At 34.0% G+C, this 23,340-nt stretch overlaps 1 protein-coding gene across 4 annotated transcripts in view; it reads right to left on the reverse strand.

Moving 5' to 3' along the window:
- LRRIQ3 (leucine rich repeats and IQ motif containing 3) overlaps positions 1-23,340 on the reverse strand; it is a 201,070-nt gene that overhangs the window by 167,397 nt on the left and 10,333 nt on the right. For 3 of the 4 annotated variants that reach the window (XM_077778992.1, XM_077778989.1, XM_077778990.1), the window contains exons 2-3: positions 7,309-7,557; positions 3,958-4,281 (exon numbers count right to left, since the gene is read on the reverse strand). In XM_077778992.1, coding sequence (XP_077635118.1) covers positions 3,958-4,281; positions 7,309-7,557 — 573 coding nt within the window. The remainder of the gene's footprint in view (positions 1-3,957; positions 4,282-7,308; positions 7,558-23,340) is intronic. The other variant, XM_077778993.1, reaches the window with a different exon arrangement.

Below are 23,340 nucleotides of genomic sequence, written 5' to 3' on the forward strand. Positions count from 1 at the left end.
CTCCTTAGTATTCACCCAACGTTCTTTGCATATTCCCACTAACTTCCTATTAATTGCTTAAACAAATATCAGTCATTTTGATTGTCCCTAAAAAAGCCCAGTGTAGGGGCATCTGGGTGGCCCAGTAGGTTAAACATCCATCTTTAGTTCAGGTCATGACCTCATGGTTTGTGAGTTCAAGACCCGTGTCAGACTCTGTGCTGACAGCTCAGAGACTGGAGCCTGATTCACATTCTGTGTCTCCCTCTCTCTCTGTCTCTCCCCTGCTCATGCTCTGTCTCTCTCTCTCTCTCTCTAAAAAATAAATAAACATTAAAATATTTTTTTAAAAAGGTTGTATGTACCCACCTTTGATTATACCATACCACCCAACTAGAATATGTAAATGAAATTCTTCTTTTATGGCCCAGGTTAAGACACCCAGAATTAAATATTGTCTCACTGGTGCAGCAACTCTGGAAAACAATGTGGAGGTTCCTCAAAAAATTAACAATAGAACTCCCCTATGACCCAGCAATAGCATTGCTAGGAATTTACCCAAGGGATACAGGAGTGCTGATCCATAGGGGCACATATACCCCAATGTTCATGGCAGCACTTTCAACAATAGCCAAATCATGGAAACAGACTTTATGTCCATCAACTGACAAACAGATCAAGAAGATGTGGTTTATCTATACAATGGAATACTACATGGCAATGAGGAAGAATGAAATCTGGCCATTTGTAGCACGTGGATGGAACGTGAGGGTATTTTGCTAAGTGAAATAAGTCAGGCAGAGAAAGACAGAAACCATATGTTTTCACTCATGTGGAACAGGAGAAACTTAACAAAGGACCATAGGGGAGCGGAAGGGGGAAAAATAGTTAAGGAGAGGGACAGAGGCAAACCATAAAAAAACTGAGAATAAACTGCATGTTGATGAGGGGTAGGGGAGAAGGAAATGGGTGATGGGCATGGAGGAGGGCACTTGTTGGAATGAGCACTGGGTGTTATATGGAAACCAACTTACAATAGACTATAATAAAAAAAATAAACATTGCCTCACTTTTTATTTGTCTAAAATTTTTAACTATTATTATAAAAGCATTAATATACTCAAAATTTTTATAAAGAACTGTATGCAGTTACAAAGTTTTCTAACGTCCTAATCTCATGTATAATCACTGTTCATTACGCTCAACCGACTAAGCCACCCTGGCGCCCCTTATGTATCCTTTCAAATATGATCACTTCAAATGATTTTCTATTCATCAGTTGTCAATGCATATATATGTAGATTTAGATATGTATACAACATATTATAAATACTGTTCTGCAACATACATTTTTATTTCCTGTATCTTGGTACTTGAGCTTTCTAACACCTGCAGAGCTCACCCCTTTATTGAACTCTTACCTCATTTATTTGTTTGTTTTTTTTTATTTTTTTATTTTTTTATTTTTTTATTTTTATTTATTTCTAGTGGAGAGAGAGAGAGGATGAGCAGAGGAGGGTCAGAGAGAGAGGGAGATACAGACTCCGAAGCAGGCTCCAGGCTCTGAGCTGGCAGTCAGCACAGAGCCCGACGCGGGGCTCGAACCCATGAACCGCGAGATCATGACCCAAGCGAAAGTCGGACGCTTAACCGACTAAGCCACCCAGGCGCCCCATACCTCATTTATTTGTTCTAATATTCATGTCATGAAGCATGTTTTTTAAATATTTTAATCTACCCCTTTAAATATTTTGTAACCTCCAATTAGATATCATTTCCTAATCACTTCTTTCAGCATTTTAAAAATCAATATATAATGATGATTTTGTGCATGTCACCAAATTAATTGTTTAAGAATTTAATAGCTTTATCCACTTCCATTAATATTCCAAATTGTCCTTTCAGGCATTAGGAAAAGAAAAAAAACTACTTCCGAATGAAATCATTCAAATATAAAAACCTGAAATTAGAGATTCACTTTCAATTAAAAAAATATTTTGAATCAACAAAAAAATTTTAGAATTAAGAAATGAGAATAACAAGGTGGAAGAATATAAGATTTAATTAAAATATCAATTGTATTTCTATACATTAGTAACAATCCAAAAATTAATTGATTATCACTTCCCTATTTCCAAACTTAACTACAAAGCTACAGTAATCAAGACTGTGTGACACTGGCCTAAGGATAGATATAAAGACTATTGGAATATAATAACTGAGAGTTCAGAAATTAACCCTTACCTTTTTATGGCCAACTGATTTCTGGCAAAGATATGACAGTTCACCATGGAAAGAATAATGTTTTCAACAAAATGGGGCTGGTATAATTGAATATCTACATGCAAAAAAATGAACTTGGACCCTTACTTCACACCATGCATAAAAATTCACTGAAAATAAAACATAGGTCTAAATTTCACAGCTAAAATTATTAAACTTCTAGCAGAAAACATAGACAAATTTAGGCAGACTTCTTAGACACAACATCAAAAGCATGATATTTAAAAGAAAAAATTCATAACCTGGATGGCTTAAAACTCAAAATTTTTCTGCTCCAAAAGAGACCACTAACAAAATGGAAAGTTGGCTGAGAGAATATTTGCAATACCTATATCTGATAAAAGACTATGTCCATATATTTACTCTTACAACTTAATAATAAGACAACTCACTTTCAAAATGAACAAAAAATTTATATAGATATTTGATGAAAGAAAATCTATGCATAGTTAATAAGCAGATAAAAATGTTTATCATCATTACTCAGATCAGAAAAAAATTAAAACCAAAATAAAACACCATTTTATATCTACTAGAATGCCTATAGCATAAAACAAAAAACACTAACTGGTTGCAAGTTCATAAAGAAACTAGAACTCTACATAGTTGTGGTTTCTACTTTTTAGAAAGCAATTTGGTTTCTTACAAAATTTAGCATGAACTTATCATACCTTCTGGTAACTGCACTAAGAATCTCCCCAAGAAAAATGAAACATGTATCTGCACAAAGACATGTAAGTAGGTGTTCATAGCAGCATCATTCATAATAGCAAAAACTGAAAATAATCTAAATGTCTATCAATTGGTGGATGGACCAAAAAAAAATGCAGTGTATTCATATAATGGAAAATTACTCAGCAATCAAAAGGAACAAATGACTGATATACGCTACAACATAAATGAGCCTCAGCCACATCACACTAAGTGAATGAAGGCAGGTGCATACGACTACATATTGTATAATTTGACTCATGTAAGATGTTTAGAAAAGCAAATTTATAGAAACAGAAACTAGATCAACAGTGCCTAAGACTACAGGAGGAAGTTGAGATTAACTACGAATGACAAAGAGGGAAACCTTTGAATTGGTGGAAATTTCTAACACTGGATTGTAGAGATGGTTATACAGCACTATTAATTTACCAAAATAATTAAATCATACATATAAAATGGGTGAATGTTATAGTATGTAAGCTATATGTCCTTAAAGCTATTAAAACATATTATGTACCAAAATACTTCTCTATGATTTGATATTTTTATGTTCAGCAATTTTTATGCAGTAGGCATACAAGCTTCTACAAATTCTCAGTTATAAGACATTACTAATATATTCACTAGTTTATGAAATTTTAGATAAATGAACAGTATATATTAGTTTATATACTTTAAGTATACAACCTAGAACTAAAATTTGACTTCTATAAATTTATCCATAATGAAACTCTGATGAATCCAATTACCTTTTTTTGTAAATATTTTTACATCTTTTTATTTATTTTTGAGAGAGAGAGACAGAGACAGTGTGAACAGGGAAGGGGCCAAAAGGGAGACACAGAACCCAAAGCAAGCTCCAGGATCTGAACTGTCAGCAAAGAGTCCAAAACGGGCCTTGAACTCATGAACTGTGAGATCATGACCTAAGCTGATGTCAGATGCTTAAATGACTGTGCCACCCAGGAGCCTTTTAATTACCTTTTTCAAAGCAGGGCAGAAATTAAAGAAAAGTCGGGGGTTATATGTTCTGAATCTTTCAGGAAGATGCCAGTTCTGAATTATTTCTTCATCAGAAATCACATGATGATCCAGTGCTTTGAGAGGCCATATACTGTTGACAAGAACATGTCTATATCCTTTTTTAAGACTCACTGGACAATCAAACATAGTGAGGGCAATGAGGGTTGGACAAGCAGATAACATACATATATTCTTTAACTTTGCAAACCCATTGTCATGAAGATAGAGGAGTTTTAGATTCTTCAGTCCACTCCAAAATTTGGTATCTGGTATACTCTTTATCTGAAATATTATTAATAATAACATTTTAAATATAAATGTTAATTTTCTATAAATTGTATGGAAAATGGAAAAACATTAAACATCTTCTAAAACTCAGTATTTTTCAAAATGGCAAATTTCTCATTAATAAGCCAAAAACAATCTCTAGTTTTCCAGTGGTGACTGGAGTAAAAACACAATACATTGTTCATCTGGAATAGGTTATCATTATTAGTATAATTAAATCAATGGACATATATACTTTGTTCAGTAAAAAGTTCTTTGCAGTAGGCCAATTCTAAACTTTTCTAAAGTACTTTCCTGAAAGAAAGAATTAATGTTATATACCTCATTAACAAAACGAAGGATAAAAATCATGATCATCTCAATAGAAGAAAAAGCATTTGACAAAATTCAACATTCATTCACAATTGAAACTCTTGGCAAATTAGACACAGAATAAACCTCAATATAATAAAAGCCATATATGACAAGCATACAGTGAACATCACATTCAATGGTGAAAATTGATTTCCTCTAAGATCGGGTACAAGACACGGAGGCCCACTCTTGCCACTTTTCTTTAACACAGTATTGGAAGTCCCAGCCAGTGTAATTGAGCAAGAAAAAGAATCACATGACACAGAAACCAAAAAAGAAGAAACAAAACTATCACCATTTGCAGACAACATATCATATACAGAAAACTCTAAGCCTCCACTGAAAAATTCTCATAACTAATAAATGAATTCAGTAAAGTTTCAGGATACAAAATCAGTATACAAACATCTGTTGCATTTCTATATATTAACAATAAGCTATTAGAAAGAGAAATTAAGAAAACAATCCCATTTACAACTACATCAAAAAGAATAAAATACCTGAATAAATTTAAACAAGGAGGTGAAAGATCTGGATACTGAAAACAATGACACATGGATGAAATAAATTGAATAAGAGAAAAATAAATGGAAAGATATTCCATGCTTATAGACTGAGAGAATAAACATTAAAATAATATTGCCCAATGTAATCTACATATTCAGAGCAATCCCTTCTAAATTGCAAAGGCATTTTTCACAGAAATAGAGAAAAGAATCCCAAAATGTGTATGGAAACACAGAAGTCCCTGAACACCCAAAGCAATTGTGAAAGAATAAAGCGAGATGGATCCTGCTCCCTGATTTTAAACTATACTACGAACCTATAGTGATCAAAACAGTATAGTATTGACATAAAAACACACAGATCAATGTAACAGAATAGAGAGACCAGAAATTAACCTATGCATAGGTGGTCCATGATTTATGATGGCCAATTGATTTATGATGGAGTCAAGAATATACAATGGAGATAGGGCAGTCTCTTCATGAGGCCATGCAAAGAGACCTTGTTAATTTTCTCTATATCATTCTAATTAAAATTTTTTTTAATGTTTTATATATTTCTGAGAGAGAGAGAGAGAGAGAGAGAGAGACTGCATGATCAAGGGAGGGTCAGAGAGAAAGGGAGACACAGAATCCAAAACAGCCTCCAAGCTCTGAGCTAGCAGTCAGCACAGAGCCCAGTGCAGGGCTCAAACCCAAGAACCTCAAACCCACCAACCATGAGATCAAGACCTGAGCTAAAGTCAGACACTTAACTGACTGAGCCACCAGGCGCCCCATATATCATTCTAATTTTAGACTATGTGCTGCTGAAGCAAGCAGAAATGGCAATCTCTTCAATAAGTGGTATTGGGAATATTGGACAGTAACACAGAAAGAAAAGAAAAAGAAAGAATGAAAGAAAAAGAGAGAGAGGGAGAGAGAGGGAGGGAAGGGGGGAGGAAAGATATCGAACTACTATCTTACACCATATACAAAAATTAGCTCGAAATGGATTAAGGGCTAAAACCTAAGACCTAGAACTATAAAAATCCTAAAACAAAACATGGGAAGTTACCTTCTTCACAATAGTCTTGGTAATGAATTTTGGATATGACACCAAAAGCAAAGGGCACAAACATATATCAAGTAAACGTATATCAAACTAAGAAGCTTCTGCACAGCAAAGAAAACCATCAATAAAATGAAAAGGCAAGCTCGTGAATGGAAGAAAGTATTTGCAAATCATATGTATAATAAGGAGATAATATTGAAAATATATAAAGAACTGACACAACTCAACAGCAAAATAAAATCCAATTAAAAAATGGGCAGTGAATCTGAATACATATTTTCTAAAGAAGACATCCAGATGGCCAACATGGTACATAAAGGGATGCTCACTATCTCTAATCATCAGGGGAATACAAACCAAAACCACAAGGAGATACCACTTCATACCTGTTAGAATGGTTTTAATCCAAATGACAAAAAAAAAAAAAACAAGTGTTGGCAAGGATGTGGAGAAAAGGGAACCCTTATGCACTCATAATAGGAATGTAAATTGACATGACCACTGTGGAAAACAGCATAGAGGTTCCTCAAAAAACTAAAAATAAAACTACCATATGATCCAACAATTCTACTTCTCAATATGTATCTGAAGACTAGGAAAACACTAACTCAAAAAGATATATACACGCTCAATATTCATTGCAGCGTTATTTACAATAGTCAAGAAATGGAAGCAGCTTAAGTGATATATATATCTCAAATCATTATGTTGTTCACCTGAACTTAATGTTATATGTTAATTATGTGATTTAAAAAATTTTAAAGTCCAAAGCATTTTTAATCCAGGTTATCAATTTAAAAAGTAAAATATACCAAATCATATAGTATTTACATATTTCTAATTCAAAATTTCTGCTTAAATATAAATTTTTTAAAAGTAATATCTACACTCAATGCAAAGCTCAAACTCATGACCCCAAGATCAAGAGTTGCATGCTCTGAGTAAGCCAGATGTCCCTTAAATTTTGTATTTTTATATATTTTACTTAAAAAAATTTTATTTACTTTTTATATAAAGAACTGGGAGAAATATTGTAGATAGATAACATAAGTGTTTTTAAACATCAATTTCATTTACACACAAATATCTAAAATATCTACTGCTTACCTGGTTTCCATGAAGATCAAGTTTGACTAATTTTATACAACTTTGAAGTGGATGAATATCTGTGATAAAATTGTTTGAGAAGATGCATACTCTCAGAGAGATACAAGAGTGCAAATTTTCCATAGATTTTAAATGAAGGCCATTATACTTCACAAAAACAAAATCTTTCTGATCTTCAATCATGTTGTCATTATAGTGTCTCCATTCTTCATGACTGGTTAGCTCTTTTGTGATTGTTCCATGAAACATCTAGGAAAAATGGGAAATTGCTTTGAAAAGTTTTTTCAACTTCCAAAAATAAACTTGAAAACAAAATATATTTGCTAATAGATAGAGTAAGATGGATAGAAAAGTTAAAATTAAAGAAAAATCTAATTTGTAGGTGGAATCCAAAAACATTAAAACAACAACAACAACAACAAAGAAACAAAAAGCAGAATCAGACCTACAAATACAGAGAACAAACTTATGGCTGCCAGACATGAGGGGGTTGGGCAAAATGGGTGAAGGGGAGAGGTGATAGGGACCTCCAGTTATAGAATCAGTAAGTCACAGGAATAAATGGTATAACATAAGGAATACAGTCACTGATACTGTTAATAGTAATGTATGGGAGAAACAGTAGCTACACATGTGGCAAACAGAGTATAATGTATAAAATTGTCAAATCACTAAGTTGTATACCAGAAACTAATATTAACATCATGTTATCGAATATACTCAAACATTTTTTGCAAAAATTGTAATTCCCTTAAAACCTTCTAATTCAAAGCATTTTAAAGGTATAAAATGTACATGACTACAAATAAAAAACGTTATCACTGCCCTCACCAATCAAATAATCAGTAAGAAGGAAAAAAAAACCTTACTTTTTGGTGAAATAACTGAGATAAAAACATCACTTCTAGGTAAGAAAATTAAAACAAAGAAAATTACACCTTCACATTCCTTGTGTAATAATATTGGTCAAAAAAATCTGCTAAATAAAGAAATGAACTGAATGATAAACTTCCAACTCAGGATAATGATAACCTTTGTGGAAGAGGCTGAAAATGTAGCTAAATGAAATTAAGGTGTCATACAATGTTTCAGCTGTTATAAATTCCTTAAAGAAACAATTTACAATCATATTACTTATTTCTGTGTTCAACTAGGCAGTTAAAATCTGGAATTCAATTAGTTTTAAAATTTCACTAATTTAGGTTTATCTAAAATTTTTTGGATCATAGCTTTTTAAAGTAATTTTACATAGGGGTGCCTGGGTGGCCCAGTCGGTTAAGCATCCAACTTCAGCTCAAGTCATGATCTCACCATTCGTGGGTTCGAGCCCGGCGTCAAGCTCTGTGCTGACAGCTAGCTCAGAGCCTGGAGACTGTTTCAGATTCTGTATCTCCCTCTCTCTCTGACCCTGCCCTGCTCATGCTGTGTGTGTGTCTCTCTCTCAGAAATAAATAAAACATAAAAAAAGTAATTTTACATAGTATAGTACACATTTGAAATTTCCCTTACTCTGGGAAATTTAAGCATTTACAAAACACAGTCACCCAGTGATAGTTTCAAAGAGGCTATCTGAGCTCAAGTGGCCTGAGAGCATTTATAAGATTAATCACCTTCCCTATTGGAAGAATCTTTCTACCAGGTGAAGGTAAACTAGGTTACCAGAATCCAAATGAAATTAATGTGAAAATCCAGGTAAACCTTTGTGCTCTTTCAAGACATTAGTTCCTTTTTATATGCTGGCCAAGGCCTAGACCTATAATTAAATTCTAAGTGCCATCTAAGGAATTAAACAAAAAGCAGATTCCTAGGCCCCATATCATATCTATGTTATCAGAGTCTCTGAGCTGAAGGTCAAGGAATCTGTAATTGAGAATGTACCCAGGTAAATCACGGACATCTTGAGAAAGACTAGCCTAAACTACAGGTAGAACATTCTTCCAAACATAAAGACCCTGATATAAAATAAACACATATGAATGAATCTTTATAAACTTACTAAGCTCTATATGTCCTGAAATGAAAGGCAATATACAAAATGTATTCCATCATTTGGACTCCCTATTTAGAAAAGACCTCAAGTATTCAGGCTCTCCTTTCAAAAAACTATGTTTTTAGGGGCACCTGGGTGGCTTAGTCGGTTAAGTGTCTGACTTTTGCTTAGGTCATGATCTCGCGGTTCGTGGGTTCAAGCCCCGTGTCGGGCTCTGTGCTGACTGCCAGCTCAGAGCCTGGAGCCTGTTTCAGTCCGTGACTCCCTCTCTCTCTGACCCTCCCCTGCTCACGCTGTCTCTCTCTTTCTCCTAGAAATAAATAAAAATATTTAAAAAAAAAAAAAACTATTTTTTTACATTCTGGCCTAATAGAGGCAAACTCCAGTTCACAACAAGGGTGCATAAGAGACCATATAAACAGGCATAAATCAGGATGTTTTAAGACAATGGAGTGCTCAAAAATGTCACTTATAGAATCCAAATTTTGAGTCAATTACAATCCTGGAAGAAATCTGCAAAGTGAGAGTCATATACCAAATGAAACCTTTTTTTTCCTTTCTATTTTTGTAGCCAAGTGATTTTTTAAAGTTATTAATAGACTTTCTTCTTTGGAGCCGTTTTAGGTTTACAGAAAAACTGAAAGTACACAGAGATCCCATATATACCCCCATAACCCCCTGTACCCTGAGTTCCCCTATTAACACCTTGCATTAGTGTTATATATGTGTTACAATTAATGATCCAATATTAATGAATTATTATTAACTAAAGTTAAAGTTTTCTAGATCATAACCTATAACAAAATCTCTAGATGAACAAAACACATCAACATGGAACAGCAGAGATCCCATTTCTTCATATAAAGCTGAAGTTGAGCTGACTTTATATCTTTTGTCACAGCATTGGGGTGTGTGTGTGTGTGTGTGTGTGTGTAATATATATATAGAGAGAGATGCATAGATTGATAAACTATTTCAATCATTCATTTCTCACACTGATTATTCCATCTCTAATATACTTCTTTGTAGAAGATATAGTCTGCCGACCATTTATTTTTAGGGATTCTAAATAGTGTTATTAACTAAGTATAGTTAATGTCTATAAACTTATCACAAGCAATGAAAGATTTTTATGTTAAACTTTTCTGTATTAATGTTATCCATATGTCACTTAAATGTGATGTCGATAATCTACCACTAGTATTATTCAAAAGTAGACTTTTTTTGTTTCCTTTATTGATCTCAGACATACTAGATAATCTGACTAAATAAAAAGTTCTATAATTAGTTAAGCATTCTAACTTTAGCTATTAGTTGACTAACATTGTTACTAACTCTGTGAAATTCACTAATCCTGTTTTGTGAAGTTAACTGATACTAATACATGAGATGATATGGTCCCTTTCCTCAAAATGCCTAAATATGTTCAAAATATTTTTTAATAACACCCAGTGAGAGAGTTAGTGTGACTGGTACTATTGCCTCACTTAAAAACTCATGCAGATAAAACATATATGGTTTGAGGCAGAAATGAATTATTAAGTCACACAAATCCAAATTTGAGATAATCTTCATGACAGTGCTTAAATGAATGTCTTTTTGCTCATTTTGGACAAGCACTTCCTAGATTTAATTAAAAGATGCCAATTACAGACATATAAAATCATCCGTAATAATCAAATACTAAGGTGATTAGGGAACTCTAAAATGTCATGGTCTCAAAATTTAGAAAAAAATCTACATTGTCTAATTATTTTATGATTAAATACAAACCCATGAAAATAATAAAATTAACCATGTGGTAAAGTAAAATAGAAACTTGAAATATTAATTTTCATTTAATTCAGTAATTAGAATTCTGAACAGTTAACAACAATGGCTTCTTAGTTAATGAAATATGGTAAACTATGCTATTTAAGGATGTCATATTTACTTCTCTCTCTTGGTGTAATCCATTTCAATAAGTCATTGTCTATATAACTCTTAGTCTTTATATTCCTGTACCATGCCTACATCCCCAATTTAGAAATTATATATTTTATGTTATATAATTGTTGTCTTTCCAATTATATTACCTGCACCTTGAGGTCAGGGCATTTGTTTTGTGGTTAGCTATATATTTTTCATAGTTTAGCATGGGACCAATATCAGAAAAGAAGACGTAAATTTTCTGTTTGCAGACAACATGATGTGAGGATACAGAAAATCCTCAAGACTCCATGAAAACCGTTAGAGCTCATAAATGAATTCAGTAAAGATGAGGGCACAAAATAAACATGCAAAAATCAGTTGCATTTTATATATACTAACAATGAGGTATCTGAAAAAGAAATAAAGAAACCAATCCTTTTATAATACCATCAAAAAGAATAAAATACTTAGGAATAAATATAATCAAGGAGGTGAAAGATCTATACACAGAAATCTGTAAGACATTAATGAAAGAAATTAAAGATACAAACCAATGGAAAAATCTTGTGCTCAGACACAGCTAATATTCCAAAGTGTCTATTCTATCCTAAGCCATTAACAGATTCAATGCCATTAATAAAAATCAAATAGGAAAATATTTTTTCACAAAAATTTTTCACAACAATTTTTCACAAAAATAGGAAAAATAATGCTAAAATTCATATGGGACAACAAGAACTCAAAAATCTCAACTAGGCAGATGTGCCTGGGTAGCTCAGTTGGTTAAGAGTCTGTCTTGGTTTCAGTTCAGCTCAGCTCATGATCTCCTGGTTCGTGAGATAAGCCCCACATCGGGCTCGGTGCTGATAGCATGGAGCCTGCCTGAGATTCCCTCTCTTTCTCTTTCGTTCTCTTTCTCTTTCTCTCTCTCTCTCTCTCTCCCTCCCCCCACCAAGCTCTCAAAATAAATAATTTTTTTTTAATCTCAACTAGGCAAAACAATTTTGAGAAAGAAAGTGAAGCTGGAGGCCTCATACTTCCTGACTTAAAACACATTACAGATTCTCAGTAATCAAAACAGTATGGTACTGGAAAACAAGTAACCAAACAAAACAAAGCAAACAAAATAGGCATACAGACCAAAGTATAACAATTAAGAGTCCAGAAATAAACACCCATATATGTCAACTAATATTTGACAAGGCAAAAAAGAATACTCAATAAAAAAATGATGGTAACTTCAATGAATGGTGTTGAGAACAATGTCTATTCACTGGAAAAAGAATAAAATCTGACCTCTTATACCACTTATAAAAAAACACTTCAAAATTAAGTCAAAAATGAAATCAAAAGACTTAAATGTAAGACTGGGGACCATAAAATTCTTAGAAGAAAAGAGGGGGAAATGCTCTGTGACATTGGACTTAGCAATGATTCTTTTTTTAATATTTTTATTTATTTCTAGGAGAGAGAGAGAGAGAGACAGCGTGAGCAGGGGAGGGTCAGAGAGAGAGGGAAACACAGACTCCGAAACAGGCTCCAGGCTCTGAACTGGCAGTCAGCACAGAGCCCGACGCGGGGCTCAAACCCACGAACCGCGAGATCATGACCTAAGCGAAAGTCGGACGCTTAACCGACTAAGCCACCCAGGCGCCCCGCAATGATTTTTGGATATGACACCAAAAACACAGGCAATAAAAGCAAAAATCAACAAGTAGCACTATATCACACTGAAAAGCCTTGGCACAGAAAAGAAACAATAAATGAAATGAAGGTGCAAACATTGGAATGGGAGAAAGTATTTACAATAATCTAATAAGGGATAAATATCAAAATATAAAAGGAACTCATAGAAATCAGTAGCAAAATCATCATCATCATCTAATTTTAAAATAAGCAAGGACTTCAACATTTTTTCCCAATAAAGTCATATAAATGGGCAACATATACATGAGAAGGTGTTTAATACCACTATTGTCAGGAAAATGCAAATCAAAACCATAGTAAGATATCACCTCATACCTTTCAGAATTGCTAAATTCAAAAAGACAAGAAGTAAGCATTGATGTAGATGTGGAAAAGAGGGAACAAACGCTTGTGCACTGTTGGTGAGAATGTGAACTGATACAGCCACTATGGGAAATGGTATGGAGAGTCCTCAAAAATTTAAAATGGAACTACTATATAATATACCATATAATTATTTCATTTTCTTTGAATATATACCCATAATAATTATATTGCAGAGATATCTTCAACTCCCATGTTCATTATTCACAACAGCCAAGATACAGAAATAACCACTGACTGATGAAACAATGTGATATATGTAGATATATTTTACATAGTATATACACACATACACAATGTGATATTGTTCTGCCATGAGAAAGAAGGAAGTCCTGCCATCTTATACAATATGATGGATTTTGAAGGGTTGATAGCAAGTGAAATAAGCAGACAGAGAAAGACAAATACTGTATGTTCTCACTTAATGTGAAATCTAAAAGAGCTTAACTCATTTAAAGACAGTAAATTGGGGGTTTCCAGGTGTGAGCAAAATAAGGTACAGGAAATGGGGAGATGTTGGTTAAAGGTTACAAACTTCCAGATCTAAGATGAACAAGTTCTAGCAATATAACATATAACATGGTAACTACAGTTAACAATATTATATTGTAGACTTGAAAGCTGCTCAGAGAGTATATCCCAAATGTTCTCATCACAAAATAAATAGTAAGTATATTAGATAGATAAATGAGTTAACTAAGCTTATTGTGATTGTCATTTTGCAATATATGTGTGTATCAAATCATGATATCAAACACATTAAACTTACACATTAAATGCCAATTATATCTCAATAAATCTGGAAAAAGACTTATTTTTTTTATGTTTATTTATCTCAGAGAGAGAGAGAGAATGCACACACACACAAGCAGGTCAGGGGCAGAGAAGGGAAGAGAGAGAATCCTAAGTAGACTCCATGCTGTCAGTGCAGAGCTCGATTCCATGACCTGAGATCATACCCTGAGCTGAAATCAAGAGTCAGAAGAAGCTTAACCAACTGAGCCACCCAGGAACCCCTGGAAAAAAAGACTTCTAAGTACAACTGAAAAAGTATCTCTCATATAGATTGAGATCCATTGTTAATTCCTTGAAATCCTTCCCTTTGAATTTCCACAACCAATATCTAAATTCCTGCAAAAAAAGAATACATTTTTCATTTACTTCTGCTGCATAACAAAACACCCCAAAATCTATTAGCTTAAAACAACTACCATTTATTATCTCCCAGGATTTTGTGGGTTGACTTGATTTAAGTAGGCAGTTCTTTTCCAAGTGATATTAACTAGAGATTCAGTCTTATGGGGCTCATGTGCACTGTCACCTCCAAAATGGCTAACATGTGGGTGTGACACATTGGCAAGGACACTGGAAGGGAGGGTCAGCTGGGATGCTGGCATGTATGGGTCTCTCTGTCCATCCACACCAGCCTTCACTGTGTCTTTCTCTCACACGTCTATTTTTGTGTTCCCACAGTAGAATAGCAAGATCAAACAGTATAGAAGCAGCATCTGTCAGAACTTCTGAAGGCCTAACTGGCACAGGTTCACCTCACTACATTCTATTGGTTAAAGAAAGTTATTTTGATTTTTAAACTTATTTTTTTACCTTATGAAGTAGTTACAGAAAGAAGAAACAAACATAAGTTGTTCTGAGCTTGGTAACCTCAGGCAAGTTACATACCCTCAGTTTGTTATACATCCAAGCTATGTGCCTCAGTTACCTCATCTATACAATGAGCACTGCAATAGTACTTAATGGATAGAATTATTAGGAAGACAAAATTACTTGGCAGAAAGGTTTCAGAATAGTGCCTGGCATGTAACAAGCACTATAAATAAGTGTTGCTAAAATAAATCTGACTCAGTTAACAACTCAAAATAGAATGTAATCTTCAAAAAGTAAATTAGGGCACTTTTGGTTTCTGGTCCAGAATAGAAGGAGCTTAGAAGTTGTCACACCATCCTAACAAATACAAAGATGAACAAAATGAAAAATCAACCACTCTTCTTAGATTCAGAAGAAAAGTGAGGTTACATGAGAAACTACTGAATCAAAATTCAGAGATAGGCAGGTTTAGATTTAGAAGTTACTAGAGCAGAAATTCACCAGCAGAAACCTCTGCAGTAACCAGTGCCAGGGTAGGACTGTGACTGACAAGTTACTAGGGGCTTAGTGTTGACAACTCAGATTTAGAAACTCCAGCCCTCATATATCTGTGAGATTAATATCCAGGAGCTCTACCTGGACAAAAATCTGCTCATGCCTCTGAGAGGAGAGAGGTAACAAATAATTTTGAAATACACCAGATCACCCTGTTCTTCTTAACAAGGGCTACCCGAAAGAGAAAATATTTAACACACAATAAATAAACTGAGGTTTTACCAGAGCCTAACTGATCTGGAAGTCTAACTGATCTGGAAGTAGGGAAATATCCAACTACATTTCCATCAAGCTTTCCATTCGGGAGAAAGGAGATACACAACTCCAGCCTACTCCAGCCCTCTTGTCCCACCTAAGGTGTAGGGAGGCTGACGAGCACTTATGAGATTCACAACCTATGGAGCACAACCTCACTAAAAGCCTGAGACTTATCCATACCTTACTACCACACCACATATTATTTTACTGTAGTTCTTTTTACCAGTACATGATGTCTGGCTTGCAATAAAAAAATTACAAAGCATACTAAAAGACAACATAATGCAAGTAGTAGAACCAGATTCAGACACTGCAGGGATGTTGGAATTACCAGACGGAGACTCTAAAACCCACTGATCCAATAAGCTCAGAAAAAAAATCAAACAGGATTAAGGCAAAAAAAAAATACACTGGGGTTGAGGGGGACACTTTACCAACAGAGCAGCAAAATTCATTATTATATCCAACTTCTCAAAAATCATGCAAACAAGGAGTGGAGAGAGTGAAATATTTACTGTTAAGAGAAATTAACTAATATAAAAATCCATGCCTTGTGAAATTCTCCTTTAAAAGTGGACAAGAAATAAAGAATCTCAGGCAAACAAAAATTGAGGGAATTAGTTGCCAATATATCTGCTTTGCAAGAAATGTTACAAGTAGTTTATTAAAAGAAAATAATGTAGTTCAGAAACTCAGATCTACATAAAGAAAGGAAGAGCAGTGGGGAAGAAACAAGTGAAGACAAAATAAAAAGCTTTTATTTTTTCCTATTTTTAGTTGATATAACAGATGACAGTTTGGTCAAACACTAGTGGCAAACTGTATTAGAATATCTATGTATATATGTATATTCATGCATGGATATGTACAAATAAAATGAATGGCAGCAACGATACAAAGAACAAGAGGGAAAAATTAGAAATATCTTGTAATTAAAAGCTATTTAAACTACACCTAAAGCAGTATATGTCATTTGAGAGTGGACTTGAGTTACTGCAATAACTAGGGAAGCTAATTAAAAAAAGAAAAGAAATATATTGAGATAAGACAGAAAATGAAATCTCATACAATGCTCAATGAAACCACAGGGAGAACAGAGTAGAAGGCCAAATTGGAACAAAAACAAGAGCAATGAATAGAAAGAAAACAGCACCAAAATATAGTAGCTATTACTCCAACTATATAAATAAACAATTTAAATATCAATGGCCAAAGCACCAACACAAAGACATAGAGGATCAAAATTAGAGTGGATCAAAAAACCAAGTCGACTATATGCTGTCTATAGGAATGGTACTTTAATTTTTTTTTAATGTTTTTTAAATTTATTTCTAGGAGAGAGAGAGACAGCGTGAGCAGGGGAGGGTCAGAGAGAGAGGGAGTCACAGACTGAAACAGGCTCCAGGCTCTGAGCTGGCAGTCAGCACAGAGCCCGACGCGGGGATGGTACTTTAAACATACAGACATACAAATTAAAAGTAAAGTGATGGAGACGAATTCTACCAAACATTCAAACAGTTAATTCCAATCCTTCTCAGACTCTTCTAAAAAAAAAGGAGAGAACATTTCCAAAATCATTTTATGAGGTCACAATTAGCCTGATACCAAAAGTAGAGGACACTACAAGAAAATCACAGACTAGTATCCCAGATGAACATAGTTGCAAAAAATTCTCAACAAGATATTAGCAAGCCAAATTTTACAATGCATTGAGAGGATCATACACCATGATGAAGTGGGATTTATGCCTGGGAAGAAAGGCTAGATCAATATCACAATTGAGTACATGCAACGACACACCACATTAACAAAATGAAGGATAAAAATCATATGATCATCTCAAGAGTTGCAAACAAAGCACTTGACAAAATTCAACATCCTATTATGATAACTTCAGTATTTCAACAAATGGTATAGACAGAACATAACATAATAGAGGTCATATATGACAATACCACAGTAAACATCATATATAGCAGTAAAAACGTAAAGCTTTTCCTCTAAGTTCAGGAACAAGACAAGGATGACCACTCTCACCAGTTTTATTCAACACAGTATTAGAAGCTCAGACAACAATTAGACAAGAAAAAGAAATAAAAAGCATCTAAATTGGAAAGTAAAAAGTAAAACTGTCACTATTTGCATATAACATTATATAGCAAAAACCCTAGAGACTTCACCAAAAAAGTCTTAGAATAAAGGAATTCAGTAGAGTTGCAAGAAATACAACTAATGTACAAAAATCTGTTGTGTTCCTATACACTAATAATGAATTATTAGAAAGAGAATTTAATAAAACATACCACTTAAAATTTCACCAAAAAGAATAAAATACCTAGGACTAAATTTAGCCATGGAAGTAAAACACCTATACAATGAAATTAATCAATTAATTAATTAATTGTTAAAGAAGAGACAAATAATTGGAAAGCTATTCCATGCTCATGAACTAGAAGAATTAATATTGTTAAATGTCTATAGTACCCCCCAAAAAATATGTATTTAGTGCAATTTTTATCCAAATTTCAATGCTATTTTTAAAGAAATATAATAAATAATCCTATATTTGCATAAAACAAAGAAACTAAATACCCAAACCAATCTTAAGAAAGAACAACAAAGCTGGAGGGATTATGCTCCCTAATTTCAAACTGTATTACATAGCTATAGTAATCAAAACAGTCTGGCATTTGCATTAAAAATATAGACAAATGAGACAAAATAGACACAAAAAGTAAACCCATGCATAGATGGCCAATTGATTTACGACACAAGAGCCAAGAATATACAATGGGGAAAAGAGAGTTTCTTCAATAAATGGCGTTGGGAAAACTGGACAACAACATGCGAAAGAATAAAACTGGACTACTATCTCACACCATACACAAAACACAGCTCAAAATGGATTACAGACTTGAATTTAAGATCTTAAACTCCAAAAGAAAACATAGGCAGTACACTCTTTCACAATAGTCTTGGTAATGAGTTTTTGGATTTGACACCAAAAGCAAAGGACACAAAAGCAAAAATATATCAAGTAAAAGTATATCAAACTAAGAAGCTTTTGCACAGCAAAGAAAGCCATCAATAAAATGAAAAGGCAAGCTACTGAATGGAAGACAGTATTTGCAAATCATATATGTAATAAGGGGACAATATCCAAAATATATAAAGAACTGACACAACTCAACAGCAAAATAAAATCCAATTAAAAAATGGGCAGTGAATCTGAATACATATTTTCTAAAGAAGACATCCAGATGGCCAATATGGTACATGAAGGGATGCTCACTATCTCTAATCATCAGGGAAATAAAACCACAAGGAAATATCACTTCATTCCTGTTAGAATGGCTTTTATCTAAAGGACATGAAATAACAAGTGTTGTCAAGGATGTGGAGAAAAAGAAACCCTTATGAACTGTTAATGGGAATGTAAATTGGTACAACCACTGTGGAAAAGAGTATGGAGGTTCTTCAAAAAACTAAAAATAAAACTACCATACGATCCAACAATTCTACTTCTTGATATTTATCTGAAGACTAGGAGAACACTAACTCAAAAAGATATATTCGCCCCACATATTAAATAGCCAAGAAATAGAAGCAGTCTAAGTGACCACTGACAGATGAATAGATAAAGAAAATGTGGTATATACATAGAATGGAATAGTATTCAGCCATAAGACAGAATGAAATCCTGTCATTTGCAACAACATAGATGAACCCTGAAGGTATTATACCAAGTGAAACAAATCAAAGAAAGACAAATGCTGAATGATCTTGCTTATATGTGGAATTTGAAGACAGAAACAAAATATCAAGCTCATAGGTACAAGCAGATTAGTGGTTCAGAGGCAGGAGTAGGAGTTGGCAAAATAGGACAAGGGGGGAAAAGGTACAAATTTCCAGTTACAAAATAAATAGGTCATGAGGGGGTAATGCACAGTGTGATGTCTTTGGTTAAAAATATTGTATTGCATATTTTAAAGCTGCTGAGAACCTTAAAAGTTCTCAACATATGAAAAAAAAATTTTGTGACTACATATGGTGAAGGATGTTAACTACACTTATTGTGGTGATCATTTCACAATATATACAAATATTGAGCCATTATGTTGCATATCTGGAGCTAATGTAATATTATGTGTCAATTATACCTCAATTAAAATGTACAATAAAAATAATTTAATAGCAAAAATAATAATTTAATAGCAAACCTTCCTTAATGTTCTTTACAGTGTAATTAACTACAAAACTATATAATACCATCAATGGAATACTATAAAAGCATTAAAACTGATACTGTACAATAGTTAGCAACATGAAAAGCTGTTGATAAAAAAAATGAGTCATTGTTTTCATTTATATATATTTTTCACTGAGGGGTATCTGGGTAGCTAAGCTGGTTAAGCATCTGACTTGATTTCAGTTCAGGTCATGATCTTACAGTTCATGAGACTGAAACCCATGTCAGGCTCTGTGCTGACAGCATACAGCCTGCCTGAGATTCTCTTTCTCTTTTTGCCCACCCCCCCTCTGCTCACTCTCGCTCTCGCTCTCTCTCTAAAAGTATATAAACATTTAAAAAATATTTTTCATTAAGTATACAGTTTAAAGGGGGAGAGTTTTATGATATGTGAATTTTCAATTAAAATTATTCTTCTGTGGCACACATTTAAAAAAGTAAAAAAAAAAAGTTAAATGATGGAGAAATGTATACTATGCTAACACTAATCAAAAGAAAGCTGAAGAAGATATATTAGTTCAGATATAGCGCATTTCAGAGCAAGGAAAATTACCAGGGATAAAATGGAAGTATTACATAATGATTAATTCTACAAGAACACCTAACAATCTGGGGTGCCTGGGTGGCTTAGTCAGTTAAGCATCCAACTTTCGCTTAAGTCATGATCTCGCAGTTTGTGGGTTCGAGCCCCGCGTCGGGCTCTGTGCTGACTGCCAGCTCAGAGCCTGGAGCCTGTTTCAGAGTCTGTGATTCCCTCTCTCTCTGACCCTCCCCTGCTCACACTGTCTCTCTCTCTCTCCTAGAAATAAAATAAAACATTAAAAAAAAAAAAAAAGAACACCTAACAATCTTTAATGTGCATGTGCCTAACCACAGCATTAAAACCCTTGAGGCAAAACTGAGAGAATTTAAAAGGAGACTCAGATGAATCCACTAATAGATTTGGAAATTTCAATATCCCCTATGAGGAACAGATAGACTGAGCAGGCAGAAAATCAGTAAGGATAGCTGAAGTCCACAACACCATTGGTCAACTGGAAAACTGACACTTATCTACTACTTTATCCAACAGCCGACGATTATACAGTCTTCTCAAGTTCACATGGAATATTTGCCAAGAGATACCATAATGTGGGCCATAAAACATACCTTCATAAATCTAAAAGAAGAGAAAACATACAACGTCTATTTCAGACCACAGTGGAATTAAACTAGCTATTAATAAAAGATAGCTGAAAAACATCAAAACATATTGAAATTAAACAACATATTTCTAAATAATACATGGCTCGAAGAGAAATTTAAAAATATTTTGAATTAAATGAAAATACACCTTATCAAAATTTGTGGGATGCAGTCAGGGCACCTCTGTGGTTCAGTCAGTTAAGCATCAGACTTCATTTCAGCTCAGGTCATGATCTCACAGTTCCAAGGGTTCTAGCCCTGGTGTCAGGCTCTGCACTGGCAGCACAGAGTCTACTTTGGATTCTCTCCCTCCCTCTACCCTTCTCCCACTTGTGCTCTGTCTCTCTCCAAATAAACAAATAAATTTTATATTTATTTTTTAATGTTAATTGATTTTTGAGAGAGAGCACAAGCGGGAAAGGAGCAGAGAGAGAGGGAGACACAGAATCCGAAGTAGGCTCCAGGCTCTGAGCTGTCAGCACAGAGCCCAATGTGGGGCTCAAACCCACCAACCATGAGATCATGACCTGATCTGAAGTTGGACGCTGAACCGACTGAACCAGTTTGGTGCCCTAATAAATTAACTTTAAAAAAAATTGTGGGGGTGCCTCAGTGGCTCAGCGAGTTAAGCATCTGACTCCGGCGCAGGTCATGATCTTACTACAGTTAGTGACTTTGAGCCCTGCATCGGACTCTGTGCTGATAGCTCAGTGCCTGGAGCCTGCTTTGTGTCTCCCTCTTTCTCTGCCCCTCCTCTATTCACACTCTGTCTCTCTCTGTCTCTCAAAAATAAACACTGAAAAAAATTTTTTTAATGTTTTATTTATTTCTGAGAGAAAGAGAGAGAGAGAGAAAGAGAGAGGCAGCGTGAGAAGGGGAGGGTCAGAAAGAGAGGGAGATACAGGATCTGAAACAGGCTCCAGGCTCTGAGCTAGCTGTCAACACAGAGCCCAACACGGGGCTCAAATCCATGCATGAACTGTGAGATCATGACCTGAGCCGAAGTCAAATGCTCAACTGACTGAGCCACCAAGGTGCCCCCAAAATTTTTTAAATATTTTAAAAAATTGTGGGATACAGTGAAAACAGTGCTTAGAATGTAATTTATAGCATTGAATTTACATATTAGAAAAGAAGATCTGCAATTAATAATTTAAGTTTCCATCTTGGGAAACTAAATCAAGAAGAACAAATTAAATCTAAAATAAGCAGAAGAAAAATAAATCAGCAATAAATATATTTTTAATAAATACATTTGCAAAAAAGTATAATCTTTGATTATATTCTCAAATATTTGGGTTTGGGATCATTTTATCATTATCTTATCCTATAAGTCTCTATTCTAAAAAAAATTCTATGAATTCTAGAAATGTTAACTTAAACCAGATCATATGAAGCATCTTTTATAGTGAAAACAACCAACTTTTTACTTATTTTCAGATCTTAAGTGAGAGGAGAAAAAAATGTTTGCGTATACTTTGTGGTTCCCTTTATCATACAATAAGAAATATTACTACAGAGTATCTCTTCCTATCTGCCAGGTCATTTAGAGCACCTGAATCTCACCCCAGGTGCCTGCAAATATGTTTTTGGTTCCTATTAACTGATCTTTGCTTTATATAGTTTAACTTTTAAATCATTCTCAACTAATTTTTTTAGTTGGAAATATGAATTTCAAAATAATCTTAAAATCAGTCTTATATAATAGAATCGTTTGTAAACGTGGCCTCTATTGCATTAGTAATACTTATTGGCCAACATATAAACAACCTTAATATTAAAAAATATTTCAGATTGAACATTATTATATGAGATTAGATGAGGTCAAGTTATTGCTCTCCAAAGGAAAGATTAATCTATGGTTAGTAAGTTATAGGATTAAATGTAGTATATTATCTTTCCATTTTTTTAATAACTAGCATTCTACGTTCAAAATATAAGGTATTTTTCAGTTATTCAAACTACTTAATTAGTCTGTCACATCCTTGAAGAAGTGAGGATTTTCATGCAACATTTAATTTTATTATTTATTGCACATCAGTATAACTAGAATAACACAAATTCCTAAGCCCGATCAGTATACCGCTTGAATCTTATCTCTGCAGTGATGGGCCCAGATAATTATGCTGCCTGTCAAGGAAAGCTGAAAACCACTGCAATTGAGAACTCCTCCTATACCTACTTAACAAGTCTATGTACCAAGTGCTGT

Source organism: Crocuta crocuta, unplaced genomic scaffold (genome assembly GCF_008692635.1).
Source record: "Crocuta crocuta isolate KB4526 unplaced genomic scaffold, BGI_CrCroc_1.0 scaffold58, whole genome shotgun sequence".
In the NCBI taxonomy this organism is placed as follows: Eukaryota; Metazoa; Chordata; class Mammalia; order Carnivora; family Hyaenidae; genus Crocuta; species Crocuta crocuta.